This window comes from Apteryx rowi, unplaced genomic scaffold (assembly GCF_003343035.1).
Source record: "Apteryx rowi isolate R43461 unplaced genomic scaffold, aptRow1 scaffold_166, whole genome shotgun sequence".
NCBI lineage: Eukaryota > Metazoa > Chordata > Aves > Apterygiformes > Apterygidae > Apteryx > Apteryx rowi.
The window spans coordinates 373,861-394,219 of NW_020447930.1; the positions used below are offsets into that span (position 1 = coordinate 373,861).

General features: G+C 40.3%; 1 protein-coding gene across 2 annotated transcripts in view; it reads left to right on the top strand.

The window, feature by feature from the left end:
• The window catches only part of NAV3 (neuron navigator 3), a 280,708-nt gene that overhangs the window by 146,206 nt on the left and 114,143 nt on the right, over positions 1-20,359 (top strand). For both annotated transcript variants that reach the window (XM_026060183.1, XM_026060184.1), the window contains exons 9-11: positions 5,130-5,245; positions 19,326-19,434; positions 19,854-20,237. In XM_026060183.1, coding sequence (XP_025915968.1) covers positions 5,130-5,245; positions 19,326-19,434; positions 19,854-20,237 — 609 coding nt within the window. The remainder of the gene's footprint in view (positions 1-5,129; positions 5,246-19,325; positions 19,435-19,853; positions 20,238-20,359) is intronic.

The following is a 20,359-nucleotide window of genomic DNA, read 5'->3' on the forward strand; positions in this document are numbered from 1 at the left end:
ATTTTCTTATCCTTGATTTACAAGCAATTGTGAAAGCAGAGTTTCCAGTGTGGAGTTTTGGGCTTGAGAGGTGGAAAGTGGGACAGTAAGAAAGAGATCATTATAAATGCATACTTGATTAATGCGGAGTTAAAACAGTAGCCTGATAATTCAGTTGTTTGCTGCTTATTATCTGAAGTTATCCATTTAAATTGTCATACAGTCAAGTGTGGCCTTGTCCCTCTGATTAAATAATCAATAAAATGTAGGATACAAGGCCAAAAATGATATTCTCAGTCTTGCTCAGTCTTCCACTGTTGCAGGCAACCATATAATCCCTTGCATAAACCAACCAGGCTACATTTTAAACTAGTTATTCCCCAGTACTCCAATCGGAGGGTTCCTCCAGAATCTCACCCACCTAACTGTTAGAAACCATTTACAACCCACACATTGAGACTGCATCCATTTATTATTTTGCTAATCTGGTCCTCTAACTTAAAAAGCTGTTTTCCTTCTTTTCAATTGCTCTCTCTAAATATGTGAGGGAATAATCATATCCCCTTCCTTCTCTTTTGCAAGGCTAAGCCAAATCATCTCTTTTGTTTCCTTTCCTAAGAGTCTCGTCTTCCCCACGATCACCCTAGCAGCCTGTTTCTGCAGCTGTTCCCACTTGAATTCACATGTCTTGAGCATGGGCGATCAAACTGCTCGCGTTCCAGATGTGGTCCTGCCAGTCTCTTACAGTGACAGTGCGGCACACTCAAGACAGCTGCACCTCAGAGAGCTGTTGGGGAAAAAAGCAGCGTATTCATCTGCTATCTCTTGGAATGTCAAGTAATAACCACCAAATCTTTGATGTTATCTGTGTTTAGCAAAGGTTTGCTATTTTGTTAGAGACAGGAAATTACTGACTGTGTTAAAGACATTTTAAAGTAGTCTTCCAAATTCTGTTCTTAATTACTCTTGTGCAGGCTTATTTTAATCAAATTGAATGAGCTTGTGCAGGTGTGACTGAGAGCAGGATTTGTGCCATTAAGCATGTTTTATGCTCTTACAAATAGGCAGTATATAACTCAGTGAGTTGGGGATAAATATATTCTCTGATTGCCATGATTAAAATAGAAAGCAGATTGTCCTGTTTTCATGACAGTTGCTTAAATTAACCTGCACTGCAGATGCACACTGCTGTTAGAAATGTCTACAGGGGAGCTTTGACTATGCTGAAATTCTCCTCACTTTCCTTCGTGTCAAGAGAGAGATGCAAGGATTTTAATTGTTTTTAGAGGCAGTGGCTTATGAACGGGCAGAGGTCCATTCATTAAGGCCAATATGTAAGGTTAATGAGAAAATCCCTTTATTTTCTGTGTCCTTGCCTGGAGTTTAATCTGTGCCATAGTCCTGGAGAGATCACTTGACTCATTCATAGGATTAATATGGCCCACAGAAAAAAACAAAAGCAGGAGTATAGAGGAAGACAAATCTCACAATATCACTTTCTTCTTTTTTCTTGAACTAAAATAGTTTAGCTAAGCAGCAAGGCCTCTGCATGCTTGATCCAATGGATTGCGTCCTGTGACAAGCTTAGCACAAAGCAGCCCTGTGTTTTAGGCACCCAATCTATACCAGGTCCTCCTTGCTCTGCAAGAGCTGGGGCACCTCTCTACTTTTGCTTGGAGATCTTTCACCCCTAGACCATTCCCAGCCCATCCAGGCTAAGATGGACTCCAGAAAAAAAGAGCAGGGCCTTGGCCCCCAGGCCCAGAAGGGCAGGGCTCCCATGGAAGCGCTGGCCGCCGGCAGCCCCCTGGATACCTGGTAGGAGAGGGGCTGTTGGTGAGGGCCCGTCGCCAGGGTCCTCCTGAGGGTTCCTCCAGCGAGGCTGCCCGAGGGCTGGCAGGGCTCTGTCTGCTCTTTCAGGCCTCGCTCAGCTTCCTCCCTGCTCCAGAGCAAGTGCCTTTTGGCCCATGATTTCCAGAGTAAATAACCATTTTCTCAAGTACTTCGCTGTTAGCTGAGCTCAAGCTGCTGCAAGGTCCATAAACTTCTGTGGAATTTCTGTTGTCACCTCCAATAGATAGAAGCATGGATGTTTTCCCCAAATTAAACATAAAAACGCTGAATGAAGCCAGTACAGCAGTTTCTTTGTTATTTGTTTTGATAGCAAATCAAATTTATTTTACACTGTCTTTACACTTTTAAGTTTGAAGTAAGATAAAAGAGACATTTCACATTCTTAGATCTGTTATTTCAGGCTTCCTGTAAGTTTAAGAAAACAGTATCACATTTACATTTGGTTTGTGTTTCCAAGGTTTTCTTTCCACTAATGAAATCAAACATTTTAAAATTATTAGCATTATATGATCATTATTACTCAGTATTTATTCTTTAAGGTTTAGATTCCAATGCCATCTTATGCCCCGGAAACTGGATTTTGAGCTGCAATTAACCCCAGCCATCAAGTTTACAAATTGGCATGGACATCTTTACAAGTACCTCTTCTCACAGTGTTTTATCAGCTTCCATTCCTGGCTATAGCTGCATCAGGTTTTTGAAAATGAAACAAAACAAAAGACTGAAGAAAGGAAGAGGGTTGTAATTGATATTTGCAATATCTCTAAAAGGTTCTGTTTGATCTTGGGCAAGCAAAGATGTGAACAAGTGAAAGCTTGTGTTCATGGTTACTCTAAGTAAACAGATTCACCCATCATTTGTAATTTTACTTAACTATTGTACAAACACTCCTCGCTCCTTTGTACTATTGTTCTTGTGGGGAGATCTAGTCCTTTTAAAGTAAGCACCTACATTCCCACACAGTCAGTGGAGAATTAGGTATTTGCCCCTCTTTACCAATTGTATAGATAATAGTCAATGGCAGAGGTCAATTCAGATCATCAAGTACTGTGTTTACCTTTCCCATTTGCTATATAATGAATCAGTGCAGATGTTGGGTGTTGGCAGCCAGCTGGGATCCAGACCACTTAATCCTTTTCTGATGATAGATGTCCAAATAAACAGGAATGGATCCTTTTTTGGAAGATAGCTTACTTATAAGGCTTTTGATCATTCAGGGAAGAGGTTGCATCCACCCTTCTGGCCAAACAGTTTCACAGTCAGGAATACAGTAGGGTCAGAAGGAGAGCAGGCGAAAAGGATCCCTTTCCGTTTCTACCCAGGAGTGGTCTGATGTAAACTCCATATACATCTCATGGAGCAAGCAAGGAATACTTGAACTGTACCCACCTAGCTGAGTGCTCTTACTACAAGACAAATCAGCCTACCCTTTTCCAGTTCTCTGCTTAGCTTTTGCAGCCTAGCTCTGGCTCCAGCCCTGGAAGCTTGGTCACCTGGGTTTGGTGAGGAGAGAGGAGACCACTTCATTTACCTGCTGGCTAATAATTAGTGCCTGCTTGTGGGATGTGATTTTGGGCTGATGGAGTTTGTCCTGGGCTGATGCTGCACTAAGTTTCAGCACTAAGCCCAGGGAGAAGTACTCGTGAGTGTTCATGGCCTCTTGAAGTTACTTTCAGTGGAAGTAGGTATGTCCCTCATACATTTAGATGATTTGAAGCAATATGGGAAAGCAGATTTGGAATTTCCATGTGTACATTCACCGAGGAGGACTTGAGTGAGCCCTTGTTACTTAGGACACTGTCCTGAAACACCAAATGTAAAATTACATTCAAGGTAGTAGGACATAGTTATGCCTGCAGCACAAGCTGTGCTTATATTTTCAGTCCAATAGTGCATGGCAGAGGGTAATAGTAGACCAGGACCCCATTTTTTTCTTTTTAATAGAGCAGCTGACTGTTTCCAGCATCTCAAGAGTACAGAAATTGATAAGCAAGAAAATGCATCTGACCAGATAGCACTTGTGTTTAAGAACAGTCAGAGTTAAACAGTTAATCAACAGATTCCACCACAACAGTTTCTGGTTTTTTGTATATGCTTGTATCTGTTCCCCCAGTTACTTTCACGGCCTCCTGAACAAATATATTCAATAATAACTTTTCAGTAACAATGGGAAAGTTATTTCATAAAATAAGTTTCCATAGAATTCATTTTAGAGTGAAGACACTGTTTTTATGTTATTCTTATAAAATACACGTTCGGCACAAAGTTAAATGATTGCGTTTAGTTGGTCATTAGAAACGTTATGGTGAATTTTAAGAGCTGAGCTATAAATGTAATGTTTTAAAATTGGACATAAAATATTTCACTAGTCTTTATAAGAATATAAAAGAATGTCCAAATGTTATTCATGTCAGTAAAGCCTGAAGAACTTAAGCTCTAAGAGAAGACTTTTCTCCATTTTATTTTGAAAGGTGGCTAGTGTTTCTAATTTTTTACACTAATCTTTAGATATATTCTTTTACTGTAAATAAATGTGGTACAAGTTGCTATTTAATGTCATCATGGTTCAACAGTTCCCATGTAAGATGCTACAGCTGTTCCTTAGGAAGAGACAATAATTGTGTCATCTATTTGTATTGTAAACATTATGTTTAAGTATTTCTTGCTACTTAACATTATAAAATAGCAAATAACTGTAGTCCACAAAGTATGCACATTATAATTTATCAATGATATCCATACAAATATACCATCACATAGAACATGGGCTATTTGTTAGTAAGTTAATGGGAACACTTTTATTATCCCATTTCTCCACAGTTATATACATGCCTTGTATAGAGGCGTTATCAAAAGAAGCAGCACATAAATTTAAGTATCTGGGTGAGATTTTCATTGCAGCCTTGCATAAGGTTCTTCACACATGGCCTTTCTCACTTAATATTTCAGCAATCAATTACTAGTTTTCATTTCCCTTATGTATGTACGGGGATGTGACTTAACCAATTTGAATGGATCCTGCCTATATCTTGATGACACCTCTTACAGGGAAAAAGAAACATGGCTCCAAATTTCTCAACTTAAACTCTGAGTTGTTCCTGAAGCGAGAGAATTCCTTGCAAATGTGTGTAGCTGGAGTCAAGCTAACACAGTAAGAATGTGACCTTCACAGTATTTTCACCATATGGCTTTTTCTGAGATGAGACCAGAGATAGGATTCTACTTGGAGCCTCAGTTAACACTTATTTACATTAATACATGTATGACAGATAATCAATCTTCTTGCTTGGTTTCAGAACTCTCTCAGAAAATGACAGTACCTCTTTACCACCTGCTGACTCCTGCACCAGTCCTACTAAAATGGATTTGTCGTTCAGTAAGACTGCCAAACAGTGCCTAGAGGAGATATCTGGTAAGTAACAATAAGACAGGAAAAGCCTCAGTTTTGGAATTGTATGCTTCTTTGTTTACATCTCTCTCTTACCAGGAGCTTTGCAATGGATTGAAATCATACTTCTGACTTCTATTTGTGAGTGGTATTAAATATGCTGAAAATTTCGGTTATGCACAGTTAGAGCGTCAAACGCACAGTTCTTTTATCTAAACTGGCTTCTTCTGTTCAAATATGCTCTTCATCGTTTTGCAGAAACTGGGCTTTCAGAAGGAAGGCTTTCAAGTCGTTATTATTGTCAGAGCCATACCGCATGCTCCAAGAGGAAGCATGGAAGGTCTGTTTCGTAACGTTTGACATCGCGTGGCATTTAAGATCATCAAATTAAATCTTAACATCAGGACTGAGACATAAGTGACATAGGATGTATTTTGCTTTTGTAATGAATCTAGAGTCAGAAAATGGGAAAATGAACAAGTCCTTACTATCATACCTGACTTTTAAGCCACTGCTAGAGCTAAGCTGCTAAAGGTTCTGTCCTGGAATTCCTTGTAAACCTGGGGTAAAATTTCTGTTAGGTTACAAACGTGAGAGGATTTTTTTAATCATATTGGAATAGTTTCTTTGAAGTCAGCAGGGCCATGCTGATTTACATCAGTCCAGGATCTGGCTGTAACTTCAGCCATGGATGCAAAGCAAAGTGTGTCACAGCTGACTTTCTCATCAGAATTAAATTGCACTGCAGGATTGTGTGGGAGTACTTTCAAAGGGACTCTTTGCCAGAGCTGCTCTTTTTCTTTTTTTTTTCAGTCAGCATCTTTATTCTTAATACCATTTTTACGAGAATAAAAGGTGAAATCCTGTTCCACTGGATTCAACTGTAGTTTTGCCATTTTACTACAAATTTTTAATATTCAAACAGTTTATAACTGGTTCTTCTTTATATCTGGTTCTTCTTATACAGGATATAACTCACTTTAAAGCACTCATTTGACACATCAGTCTAAAATTATATCTCCACCAGAAGGAAGATCAGATGCCCAAGCTTTGTGGGACTGCCTTGGCATTTCAGCTGATTCATACTGAAATTGAGGTTTTGTTCTGGTTTGTGTTAGTCTCTTCAAAAATTGTCTGAGTCTAACAACCCTTATTTGCACAGGCAGCTTTATTATAAATACCTCACGTAAAACCTGTTGAAGTGTTCCCTGGAGATGCCTGTTAAAATTATTTTATGATAATATTTCTTAAAGGAAAAAATCATCTTGAATTAATCCAGAAATCAGGCTCGTTGGTATAGTTTGTATAAAGAGCATAAACTGAACCATGCAGTTCAAAAGATACTTTAAGGAATTATCCACAGAGATGACGAAAAAATATATATCAGTTCAGTACCTGCTGAAATGATCAAACAGGATATCATGGATCCTGGCCTTTTACTGTTCTGAACAGAAATGGAACAGCATCAAAAAGAAGAAAAGGGCACTAGGCATCAGAGATGTTTCTAATCTGATTATTCAGACTCTGGCATTAGCAGTTGACTGACATAATAGGCAGCAAAGCACAATCACTGGGAAAATGTGGTCAATGTCTCATTGTATACAGAGGGAAACAGATGTGTGTCACTCATAATTGGCTGTTAGCAGCATAAAGAAGGAAAGGATCAAATATTGCATTTGCTGAATAGATAGATTATTGTCTGAATTGATGAACTATCATTTAGGCATTGGTTATTTTATCATTGGTGAGTACTGTGGGAAGAAATGATACGGTGGCTATTCAGGAGAGTGTTCCATGATGTATTAGCCATGAGAAAGGACAATTAAATTCTATTTTTCAGGAGGATCTTTATTCTGGTGTGATAAAGGGATTATACCAGTAGTAGAAAGGAAATACGCAAGGGTTTTTTTCCTTGATATGGTCATTTATGCTCAAGGTATTAAGATAGGAGATGAATTAGGAGTTTCTTTCACATTGTTATTATCTTCTGAAATTTTCCACTTCTGCTATAGATGGGCATCACTTTTACATTATCTCAGGCTTCTTATGTGACCCAAACACACTAGCACAAAATATTGTGAGTCGAAAAGGATCAATAAAGATCCTGCAAGGTACTGATCATCTGTTGAAACCAGTGAACAGCTTGTAGAAGGGGGTTCATAGTGTGCTGTCCCACCTCTATTATGTTTTTACTTCATTAGTCTTTATTATAATTTTTACAGTGCCAAATAATTGCTAGATTTCTAACAAAGCAACTAAGACTAAAATTTGCAGGACTAAGATATCTTAGTCCACATTCAGGTGATCATTGCATAAACTGTTTTACAACTTTCTGATTATTTACTTACTTCTAACTGTCTCTTGGCTGAAGATTACTGTCCCCATAATTAGCCAAGCAGATCAGATCAGAGCTCCTAATCCACTGCAGGGCCAAATCAACTAATCAGTCTTAAACTAATCAATCTTAAATCTTAAACTAGGCATGTCTGGCCCAAAACTTTCCACAATATAAGCAAAACTGGGATGGGGAAAAAATAAACTAATTTTTAAAAGTTTTAGGAATATCTTTCTAGGCATCATTCTCCCTGAGTATTTCAGGATATCAAAACCAAGGTAATTTTCTTGCTCCAAGTGGCAGACAGTCATGACAGTTTTCTGTGTGCCCAGCAAGGCAGTTTGCTTCCCCTTGCTGCTGTCTCAACACCAATGATGTGGAATTAGAGATGGAAAGTGAGAAGCTGTGGAGGTAATTTCCTGCTCTACTCTGTCTCTGTCCTTCCTCCCCATTTCTAATGGAGCTGGTTGCCTTCAAAACCTCTCCTCTCTTCCATCTCAGAGCTTGGAGGCAAAGTCAGAGTGTAGCTGACTTTTGACGTTTTTTTCCCTGCCCGCTACTGGGCAAGCGATCGCTTGGTTGTGGCTGGCCCAGCTGTGAGAGGCAGTCGTTGCTGGAAGGTGAGAGAGGTGGTGAGCCTCGTGCAGGCATGGCCCCGAGCAGCTGCCCTGACAAGCTGCACGGCCTCGTTCTGCTTTGCTTGGCAGCGTTTAGCTGCCCCAGTCGGTCTGCTCCCCTAGGTAATCTCCCACACTGCTTATGCCTAAAGCCAGTTCTGCCTCTTGGTAGAGCTACTGTAAATCTGGGTTTCTTCACAATTCCTCCTTCTCTGCTAGCGATTTGCTCCAGATGTGATTTGAAGTGCCTCAGACCTTTTTTCCTACAATTTTTCTGAATGTGCCGCAGCTCAGCCAGAGCCGCGGCAGATGTTTCCACTGTGCCTGTGCCTCAGTGATGACAAGTGATGCAGCGCATGCACAGAAGGTTTGGCGCTTCCTGCATGCCTTGGATCCCCCCTGCATGGGCTGCACCAGTGACATCTGCACCCACGCTCAGTCTGCTGTGCTCGCGATGAGTCACGTTTATTGGCAGGGGTCATCTGTGGGGTAGCTGTGGGACATTCTGTGTGCATTAAACTCCTTACACATGTGGCATACTGATGCATATACTTTTGACCAGGAAATCCCAGACCAATCTGGGAGTCCTAAGACCTGCTCTGCAATCATGTATGAAAATGCTTTCTTGCATGTGCTTTTTGTGCCTGTTGCCTCAATGAGACTGCTTATAGTATATATTTCTCTGCAAAACTGGAGTCAAATTTTACAGACAGGATTTAAAAATGAGAATGAGAACAGGCTAATAAAGTAATATCTAAAAGCCAGTTTGGCTCTTGATTAATGTTAAGAACAAGTTGTTTAGACTTTCTTACCCAGTTTTTCCTATTTGTAATAGCTGTGATGTTTACCAGTCTGCTGCAAGTTTATTTGAGAAGGACGTCAGTCAATTAATTATTTAACAAGCCTTTGAAAACTGTACATGTCTGTAGCTACAAAGTATTATTTTATGAAATCAGTGATAATGTTTGGCTCTAACAAGTGCTTACATGTTCAAAGAGCTTAATGCAAAGTATTTGATTAAACAATTATTCATGAATTTACAAATATTGACTAATTACAAAATATCTGAGGCAAGAAGCAAAAATGAAAGAAATTTTAAGAGTTATATGCCAATATCAATGGCAGGATTAGCATAGTAACGTTCAATTTTCAAGCTTTTATGCTTACTCTGCTTCTTTTTTCTTTCTGAAAGAATTAGCTAATTAATGAGTGTGGAAATAGTTTGCAACATTTTTTTAGGTAAGCTTAGCTGAAGAGACTCATAGTTCTATGCGTTTGCAGATGTATTACATAATTCATTTATAAGGCTCCAAAATATGTACTGAGACTTCAAAGAAAGTTTTATCTGACAGAAAAATTTGTCCCTAGATTATTAGTTCTTAAAATCATTTTTATAATTCCTTTTATGAATGATGCAGTAAAAATAAGTTACACTGACTGTGATGGCTTGGGGAAATTCCCTGTGCTGTTCTTTGCTTAAATGTATTCCTGTCTGCTGGGTGGTGAATACATTGAATTGCAAGGTAGCTGAGGAGTAAGGCTGTGTCATGACATTTGCTGTCCTGTGATCTCCTCTAAAGTCAGTTTAATTTAGACAGGTTTATTTGTTTGCTGCTATTCTTCATAAATTCACAATGGAAGGGTGAGCTTTACAAAAGTATTTTTCAATAAATAAGCCTGAGAATTTTCCACATTGCAGATTTATGTTTTGTCAAATGACACCCTACAGAGCAGTGGGGTAAAGCAGAAGAATAAATCTGTGGTGAGCACTTGGTCCTAGATATATGTATGTATCTGTTGTATTTAAGGATGATCATGATAACCTGTGTACCAAGTGAGGCAGTGGGATTTATGGGAAAAAAGTTCGTATAATCTTGTAATTAAAGGCTCTGGTATAACCTTTACACTTGAAGGCCAAAAGAAAGTTGCATGAGTAGCCGTAGTGCCTCCATGTCCTAGTACTTGCTTCCTCAGGTTTGTAATGTATGTGCAAAAGAAAGCATAACAGGTGAATGTTGGGGCAGCTGCCTTGTGGCTCTTTACCCTCATGTGTCCTCCCTAGTTCATATTGTTCCTGTCCCAGGACTGTGGCCCGTGACCAGTGGCCTGCTGGAGCTGGGCTGGTACAGTGGCTGCAGCGAGTATCTCAGGTGGGGAAGGAAACAGGTCAGCAGAGTCACTGAGACCCCCCCGGTTGTCCAGGACCCCCCTGGGCCCCTAGCAAAGACCCTTGCAGCCTGGAGTGGTCTGACACCCCCTGCCACCATGGTGCATGTGCTTTGGCCTGGCTCATTGGGTGAAGATGTTTGATCCCCCATCATACGTTTTTCTGCTCCCAGCTAGAAAGAAGACTGAATGTGTCTGGCCAGCTCTGGCAGTCTCTGACCCACCCGGGCTCAGGCCCGAGCAGCTGCACGGTGCATTGCCACCTTGGCAGAGCAGCGTGAGCCCAAGAGAGTATGGACTCACGGGGGTCAGACGCCACGCAGGCAGTAATGGCTACGAGTGGCAGGGAGCTCGGGGCAGATGCAGAGCGGGTCCCTGCCTGCCCGCAGCTGACCGTGGAGAAAAGCCACTGACTGTAGCTGTTTGGTGAGTGAAGAAGTTACCATTCATTTATCTGGAGTGCCGGGGAGAGGTTAAGCCTTGCTGTTTATGCTGGGGACAGCATAACAGCCCTGCCTCCTCCACGCTGCTATCCAGCAGCGCTGCACAGCACTGAGTCATCTGAAACCTAATGGCTGAGAATAGTAAACCAATCTGAATATAAGGTGAGTTTTTTAAAACAGCAAGTGGAAAAATATGAGATTGCCCTTCATTCTGCAAATTACCCATTTGATATACAGCCCAGCGAAGCCCTTCTAATAACCTCAACAGCTTCCTCTGACATCCTGAACAGGCTGTTCCAGCCACATGGCTTCCTGACGTGCGGCTGGGGCGCGCGCAGGCAGCATGTACCAGCACAGGAACATATGGAGCGGGTTGGAGTCCTGCTTCCTGAGCCTGGGCTGGTGGAGCGTTCTCACCAGCCCACCGGGCTCTGCTGCAGGCAAGGCACAAGCACATTAATAAAAACCTTTGCAGGGCCCATATGCCACTGTGACTGACAGACCCTGGGAGAGAATACAACACTGTAACCAGCTTGGTGTCACCTTTTGTTTCGATGCTGATTAAGTGACAGACACGTAATATTTGGGGCTACTGTATGCTCAGGCTAATAGAGCATTCGTCTTGTCTTCTATTGCTTTGACTTTGTGTGCTAGGTGGGGGGGGGGTGTGCTAGCTCATCTTTCTTGCTGTGGACCCTCTCTTTCTAGGAAGGTATCAGTGATTTAATATGGAAAACCGTCATTGCTTGAAACCACTGGATTTTTTTTTTCTGGATTAGTTCTGTGTTTATGAAAGTTACTAGGAAAAAATGCATCATTCCTTTAAAATTTCCAATAAGTTTCCCCCAGTGGGTTTTTTTCCTATGTGTTTTAAAAAGCTCTAAACTGAACCAGTGAACAGCAAAAAGTACACTGATGCTTCTGCTAACAGCAATTTATTCATGCAGAAAATCTGCAAATAGTCTGTAATTCTTAGGGTTGCATTTTTAAAGGTTGCTTCCCTGTCAAGCTTTCCCGGGTAGGGATTTATGACAACTGTGTTTTGATGGTGACAAAAGCAGTATATTGTTATACAGCAATTTTCGTATTTGTAGATTTCTGCATACTTTTTTATGAAATTAATTGCCCCTAGATAAAAGTTTGTGTCCAAAAATTGAATGAAATTCTGGTAGTTCTTTGTTCAGCTGTTTTCATTCCTAGTACTAGCACCTTTTTACCAGTGGGAAAAGATACAAATTTACACATAAGTCTTTCTCTGTTGATATTTTATTTAAAAACAACATTTAGTATTGGTGAACTTAGTTCAGACATGATACTAAGCTGTTTTATAAAAAATTACTATTCCACTTACTAGAATTTCTTCAGAAGGTTGTGAAACAATGATTTTATCACAGCTTTTTAATTCCATAGTAGCTTCTGAGTCTCACAGAGATGCACACAAGGTGTGTTTTAAAGAGAAAGAAATGAAATGCTTCCTTTTATAAATCACCTTGCTGGGAAGGTACTGTTGTGTTTCATTTTTTAGCTTCTCTATGATCTTAAATTATATACATATTTTTTATAGCAGAAATTGCAAGACTCAAGGACCCTTTGCAAATCTGCTTTTAGCTGCCAGCACAGGGAGTAGCAGTGATATGGAAGAAATAGTTTGTCATCCTTACCTTTCAGGGAGAAAAATAACATTTGACTGTGAGCTAGGTCTGTTACTGTAGCATCCCATTCAGGTGAAGCTGTGTCTTGAAACCTGTGGCACTGCAAACTGGGCAGAGGCTTCTGTGTCTCCGATTTAATTCACCAGGATGTTTGCTGCCATGGCAGCCAGCAGCATTCACTGCAGTAGCAGAGAAGAGTCATATATCTGGGAATGCAGGTTGAATACTAAAATGTAAGGAGGCTTGTGCAGAGCTTTGCTTCAGTGGTTAATTTTGGCTCTTTATTGAGCTCTGACGTGGAGGCAGTACTTGCAGTTCTGTGTCAGCCCATCTAAAGTGAAGAGCCGAGCACTGGGATCAGTCATGATCTGGTGAGAGGGGGGAAAAAAGCCCAAGACAGCACTTGCGCGTACTTTGGATTTCAGAACGCAGCAGCTGTACACAGAGATGCAGGCCCATCGCTCTGATGAGACTGGTGATTGGATGAAGAGGGGAAAACACAGTTGGCTTTTGGGATTACTTCTGTGCTGGAGCAGAGTGTTTGATCAACTCTCTTCTGCTTGAGAGAAATCCAAGTAAAAATGACTGTAAGTACTGCAGATTAATGTGACGGGAGAGAAGTGGCTTAGCAGAGACAGCAGTGTAATTTTAAAGAAAATGACTGTGCCTGTCTAGTCATTTACAGTTTGTACACTGCATGTTTGAGTTGTGCTTTTCATTACAAGTGCAAATGTCTGCTACCTGGGATGTGCAGTGTGCAGTGCTGGAAGGATCACCTCTTAAACCTTTCTAAAGAATTGAGCTACTGTCCGTCTCAAAAATATGAAATCTAACTGAGGTGAAGCCACGGCCAGAAAGATGCAGCGATCTGCTGAACTGTCCGTGTTTAAAGGCAAGGAGGTTGGAAGAAGGTGTGCTCGTCTCCAGAAGCAGAAGTCTCTAACCAATCTCACACTCATCAATGAAGGGGAAAAGAAGCGATATTCATACAGGGAGAACTGGTTTGGAAATGCCTCCAAGTCCAGCCAGAGTTACCATCAGCGGGAGGCAGAAGCTGGGAGTAGAAGTTCACTTTCCAAATCTCTCTCACAGTCCGTGCACTCCCTCTGCCACACCAGCCTCACCGCACCCCAAACATTTCAGATGCTACCACCTCCTGGGAGCAGGACATCCAGGAGATCAGCAGGCCAGCGTGCAGATGAAGGCTTTGAGATTGATAATGAGGAAGGGGGAAAATCAGACGATGAAAATGCATCCTGCACGTCCCATTTCCCCAGCAGGAACTGGACAGAGGAGGAGGAGGAAGGCTGCTTGCGTGAAGGGACTGCACATCTGGATGAAGATGTCATAATAATGATGCTGGGTGACCTAGAACAGGTCCTTTATACTGATATTTTAGGTAAGTTAACTTTGGCTTGACATGCGAAAGAGCAGGAGGAGACCTAAGTGTTAGGACATATCTGCATGGAGCAGATTTCTGTTCTTGACAGTGATGTCGTGAGACAGAACTGGGTTTATTTGCAATAGTGTGCAAAAATAGGGTTTAGTCATTCCATCCTTGTTCACTTACTCTTAGCTCTAAAGACTGTAGGAAATGAAGACAAATGACTAAACCACTTTTGATAGGTGCACGGGCAGCAGCAGCATGTGAATAATTGAGCCCAGTTTTGTTAGCTGTTTAAAAAAATAAGGCGAAACATTTAAGTGCTATTAGTTTACTCATAAATAATTTAATTTTAATGACATTTATTCTCATGAATCTAAAATTGGAATCTTAAATCCAAGGTTTGGTTTAGATAGAAAATGTCTTGGCCTAGTTACAAACTGCCCATCCATTATTCCTCCCCCCTACCTCCTTGATGATAATTTCATCCGTAAATGTAGAATTATGAGTGCCAGGGTTTCACAGTGTAGTTATATCAGTGCATGCTAGGGAGCATTTGAAGTCTACAGCCATAGGTGCTTCAAAAGACTTCTGTGTTCCTGGTTTTGCTTTTCATCTCTCATTCCTTTCAAAGGATGCTCAAAGTGTTCATTTCTGAAGCTTTGAGTTTCAACCGGTCAAATGGTTGAAGTGTCTGCTTGCTTTTCCAAGGTTGTACAGCATGTGTCTAGCCTGGAGGTATTTCGCTGGTCAATGTGATAGGCCCTGACTGTGTTTAAGATTCAGGATATAGTTTTTGCTGTATATGTAAAGTAAAAAGCTGCCATCACAAAAAGGTTAAAGAAAAAATAATTTTTTTTTTATAAACTCATTTTATTATTAGACTATACCAGTATTCTAGAAGAGGCAAACATTGCCTTTCCTAGAAATCAGAGGCTTGGTAGCAAAGGAATCTGAGTCCTACGCCTGCCCTTGCTGCTCTTCAGCTGTGTGTCACTGAGCAAATCCCTGTTCTCTTGTGAGCCTCAGTTTCTCCACCTGCAGAGTAATTTTGGTACTGGCCTTTGTGAATGGAGTTAATATCTAAGAATGAATAATTTCCAGGGGAACTGCTTATTATTTGTAAATCCTTTTATGAAAATCAGGCTATTAATGGAATTGTTATTTTCTTATTATCTGCTTTGGGCTATAATTACATGCACACAAGTACTGAAATGATCATGAACTTTATTATTAAGTGTGCAGTTATGGGTAAGCTTCAGAATTGCGAATGTAAAAGTTTAATTTAGGTGATTTCAGTAAAATGTTTAATTTGTTTTCCTGTGTACGTATTTCATACAGGGGAAGAAAAGAATGTGTTCTCTAGGTATTCATTGAGAGAACCTGTTCACTGCTTATAGGCAAGAACTGGGAACAATCTTTTGAAATGTTTATGTTTTATAGAAATGATGAAGCTACAAGTGATTTGAGCAGATTATATTTTATGGGGCCAGTAAAATATTTGCATCAGACTTTCATGTAAGATGAACAGAATTTTGTAAGAAAGTTTTAAGGAACCTTGATTTTAGTCTTGCATATCCCAGTGTCTCAATGTGTAAAATAGAATCACTTTTCTTTGATGTAAAAAAAAAAAAAAAAGAACTGCTTGAGATAACAAGCCAAGAGAGCATTTCTGGTATGTTAGGACGTGCAAAAATGGGTAGACTATATGATGGCAGTGGGCCATGGTAGTAAGCAACAGAGAGTCTGGGGGAGTGGGATCCTTTTGAACCCCTATGGTGGGTCCCCATCCTGCTGCAACCAGAAGGCTGTCTCTTCCAACGGGCAAGGTGTAGCTAGTTTTCAGAATAAAGAATATATTCACCATCTCTATGGTCCTTCTTACACAAGGAGGCTTGGTGGAGATGGGTAGAGGCCATGGTGCTGTCCTGAAAATGTAGGTAAATGTCAGGTGCAAATTAGGTTTGTGCAGAAAATTTCTGCACTCAGTGCAGAAAATTTGTCCAGTCTCATGTTCATTTTTTTTCTGCTTTGTGACTTCTTCATCAATCTGTAGCATAAGCGCATCAATAGAGCCCTAAGATAAGGAGGGAAAGGAAAAAGAACAAGTATTTTTAAAACCCTTCGTAGTTATAGTAATGAGGGTTTTGTAAGTAGTACTGTGCAATATTTAAAGATCATGAAAGTCCAGATTTATCTTTTTTACAAAAAAATGGTAGAGAGGTTTTGAAATTACCCCTTGGGTCACTGAGAGATCAAAGGAGATTAGACCTCAAACTTTTCGCCTTTCAAGGATAGAATAATGCCACTTTGAATAGGGTAGTTTGTTGGAAGGTGAAATCCTTTTTTCTGTGAAGATGTGTTTTGGCAGTTTGCCATCTATATGTACTTTTATTTTTTATTGCCATTATATACCTTAAGGCCTTGTTGTACTAGTTATTGTACAATATATATTAAAAAGACAGTTGCTGTCATTTTTGCTGCAATGACTTGCAGTGTTAATGTAAAGCAAAGGACAACTGGCAAGGATAAATAAGGAAGGAAAGGACAAAGTCACTGCAAATATGAATTATCTTCAGTTCCTCAAATAACTATACAGGGATTGTATCGTACTGCCTTGTTTCTGCCCGGATATCCCCTGGAATTTATCTTTCTGTATGTAACAGAAAACTCTCTCGTACCAGCAATGACAAGCTCTTCTTTCAACTCTAGTTTGGGCCAGGGCAGGAAACAGGTCTCAGATCTCCAGGGTCAGGAAGGTAACGTCCTCTTGCAAATGAGCCTGAGCGCCCTGGGCGGAGCAGGGCTGCGAAGAGCAGCGGCGGTGAGCGGCGGAACGCACTGAAGGCAATTGCTTGGAGGCAGGCTTTGCCAGTCTGCCCACAAGCTGCCTGCACTTTAAACAGCAGCCTCAGTCCAACAGGGCTTAATGGTCTCCAGCATAGCCTTGGCATGAGCCCTTCTGCCTCCCAGGAGTTTCCAGGATGGAAAACACAGAAACCTCTATGAATGGTACATGGGATCCATGGGTACGTGGATCAGCAAGGTGCTTGAGCACATGCCTACCTTGAAACACAAGAGTAGTTGTGATAGTTTCAGTGTGAACATTTGCCTCCTTCAAGGTGTTACGTGTAAAAGTACGCACAGATAGCTGTTTTATGGAGCAAAATTTTGTGAATGGACTGGTCTCAGGGTGCGGTTTGTCAAGATGCTGGGTCCATATCCCCACTTCTTTCCACTCTTTCCCTGTGTTGCTGTCAGTTCCAGGGTGCCAACCCAGCAGTTTATGAACTGTTGGCCCATGAAATCAGTGGAGAACTTGGGTACAGTAGCAACTCAGTTTGTAAATGAGCTCAAAGACTCCATCTGTAGTCAAAGCTCAAAATTAAGACGATTATTTAAGTGAACTATTGTTCAAATATGGTTTGCTTCTGCAGATTCTCCCTTATATTTGAAATGAATCTGTCACGATAGATGTTAAACCAGTTTAAGGAGAAATTATCATTGTACTTTAGAGGAGAATACAATTGCTGCCTTACCTACTGTGTCCCTCTATGACCATAACCATGCCTTCAGTCCTGCCACAAGTCAACCTCGGTATATTTTACCCGTAATGCCTTCAAACAGATGCTGTGTTTAGATTCTTTTGTCTTTTCAGACATTTTTCCTGTAGGATCATCTGCCTTCCCAGAATTCCTTGCTAAATGTTAACTTTCTGTTGCTTCCCTTCCCGTGCTGAGTATTTCTCAGCTTACTGTCCTATGCAGCTTTCATTAAAAGCTCTACATTAAGATCTCCTCCTTCCTTTTTTATCAAGGTTTGTACTCTACAGTACCTTTCCTTTTTTGCCTCCTTCCCAGACACCTCTTACCTATTTTTTGCCTGTCTCTCTCCTTTGGATGGTACACCATGCTTTTCCTCAGAGACATCACACTTGTTGAATTTTTATGCTGTATAAACTCACATAAAACCCTGGGAGGGGGAGAGGTAGCAAGAGATTGAGAAATACAGCAGCCTGAAGATGTGTATGTGCAAGTGTATTCCACATCTTACAAGTGTGAAATACCTTAGCGCTGCCTAGTATTTTGTCTCTACTTGGATTTCATTTTTGTATGAAGTTGAATTTAAATTTGCAAGACTGTCTCCTGTTACATGAATCCAAGGATGAATCAGTTTCTTGATGTCACAGGAATTCCAAAATGAATTCAGAAGCTTGTTCTCTGTGTTGGATGAGAGTGCTGAAATTTAGAATTAAATATTAAAGGTATTTTTAGTGGTTGTACAATTTCATTATAGATTATAACAATTCCAGAATGAGGAGTAAAATTAAGTTAACAAAGTGAGGTATGACATGAAATTTATCATTGATAGAATCAAAAGGAAATTATTTACACTTCATGTCCAACATTGTACACATAACTAGAATAATAATGCTTCTTGCTAGCCTTCTTTCAGGCAACAGATATGGGACACAGCCAGAGGCAGAATACTACCCTTGAACAAACCAGTGATTTTGTCACAGATGTTGTTTCAATATTCTTTAATTCTACAAAAGAAAACAAACAAAATGATGTTAACTGACTGTCACTGATATGCAAAAACTACTACTGAACTACAATTCCTCGATATATGAGTATGCTAGAAAACATGTATTTCTGTATCTTCACTTATGACTTCAAAATCTTTGTTTTGTAGATTGCTTTAAGTTTTATTGCATTTTCCTTTTGTAGCACAGAATATATACATTTATTTTATTTTTTTTTTAATTGTGTGAAGTAATTGTGATTCAGGATGTTCTGGGTAAAGTTCTGTGGGCTTCACTCAGAAGTCCAGTTGGAAACCAGACTAGTTTGTCCCAGTGCGTCCCTGAAGGCTGTTCAAATCCATAATTCTGTAAATGATGCATGTGCTTAGAGTGTTGTGATTTTTATCCCAAGTAAAACATATGAAAAATAATCCCCCACTTCAGGAAACTATTCCATTTCAGGAAAGATGCTTTATTAAGTGCCTGACTTAAAGAGTACTTTGAATTAACCTGGATGTTAAGAGAATACTGAAGAGTTGTTATAACAGCCATCCCAATTCTTTCCAGACACAGATTTATTGTGGCTTTATTTCCTACCAAGTCATGTAAAATGTCAAGGAGGAAAAAGAGGTTGTGTAATGTATCAAGTAGTCTGGGACTGCATCCTGCCTTGATTATGGAGGATAAAAATCCAAACACTGTAAATCTGAGTTTCATTAACAGATTTGGGCTCTATCACGGATACTTCACTAGGATTCTTTTCAGTGGTGTTTTTACATACCACATTTTATTTACAAGTGTATGTGTGTTTTATTACTGAAAGGATGAGGTTTTATTTTTTAAAAGGTTAAAGGAACAGATATACAGTGTGGAAATATAACATATGTAAGTATTCTCAGCTGTGTATGCACATATGCACTTTATTCAAACTTCTATACTTTTGTACACTAAAATATATGCTCATGTTGTTGTTTTCTTCCAGGGGAAGACCCTGAAACAAGAAGAATGCGAACTGTAAAGAATATAGCAGACCTGAGACAGAATTTGGAAGAAACTATGTCCAGCCTTAGAGGGACCCAGATAAGTCACAGGTACATGGCTTTTGTGTAGACTGCTAGAACTTTGGACTGTAGAAGGGTATTTATCACCTGCTATATGAATTAGAGACTTACAAGGGAAAATTAACTGTGACATTATCCATACCATTTGTTGGACTGCCTCAACAACTTAAATGTGACTTTAATATGCTCTTCTGTCAAACTCTGTCTTATAAAATCATTCACAGGGATGGTTATTATTTTATATTTCTATTTAAATGCCTGTAACTTTGATTTCAGGTTATTTTATAAGAAGAGGTTACTATATACACAAATGCACGTGCGCACATGCACACACACGCACACAGAGAACATTCTTTCTAAACTCCATCTATTCTTTCAGCCTTCACTTTTCCTGATTTCTCAGGAACAGAGAAAGCATAGTTCATTGACTTCTCCATTTTGTTTGGCAGTACATTAGAGACAACTTTTGACAGCACTGTGACAACCGAGGTGAATGGGAGAAGTATACCAAGCTTGACGAGCCGGTCAACCCCAGTGACTTGGAGACTGGGGCAGGCCAGTCCTCGGCTGCAGGCAGGAGACGCCCCGTCCTTGGGTGCTGGTTATCCTCGCAGCAGCGCGAATCGCTTCATACACACAGACCCTTCTCGATTCATGTACACCACCCCTCTTCGCCGAGCAGCTGTTTCTCGCCTTGGAAATATCTCACAGATCGACATGAGTGAGAAAGGGAGTAATGATTTGGATATGTCTGCTGAAGTTGATGTTGGTGGCTACATGAGTGATGGGGACATTCTTGGGAAAAGTCTCAGAACTGATGACATCAATAGTGGGTAAGTAGCATTTTTTCCTTTTAAACTAATCACAGAATCACAGAATCGCTGAGGTTGGAAGGGACCTCTGGAGATCATCTAGTCCAACCCCCCTGCTCAAGCAGGGTCACCTAGAGCACATT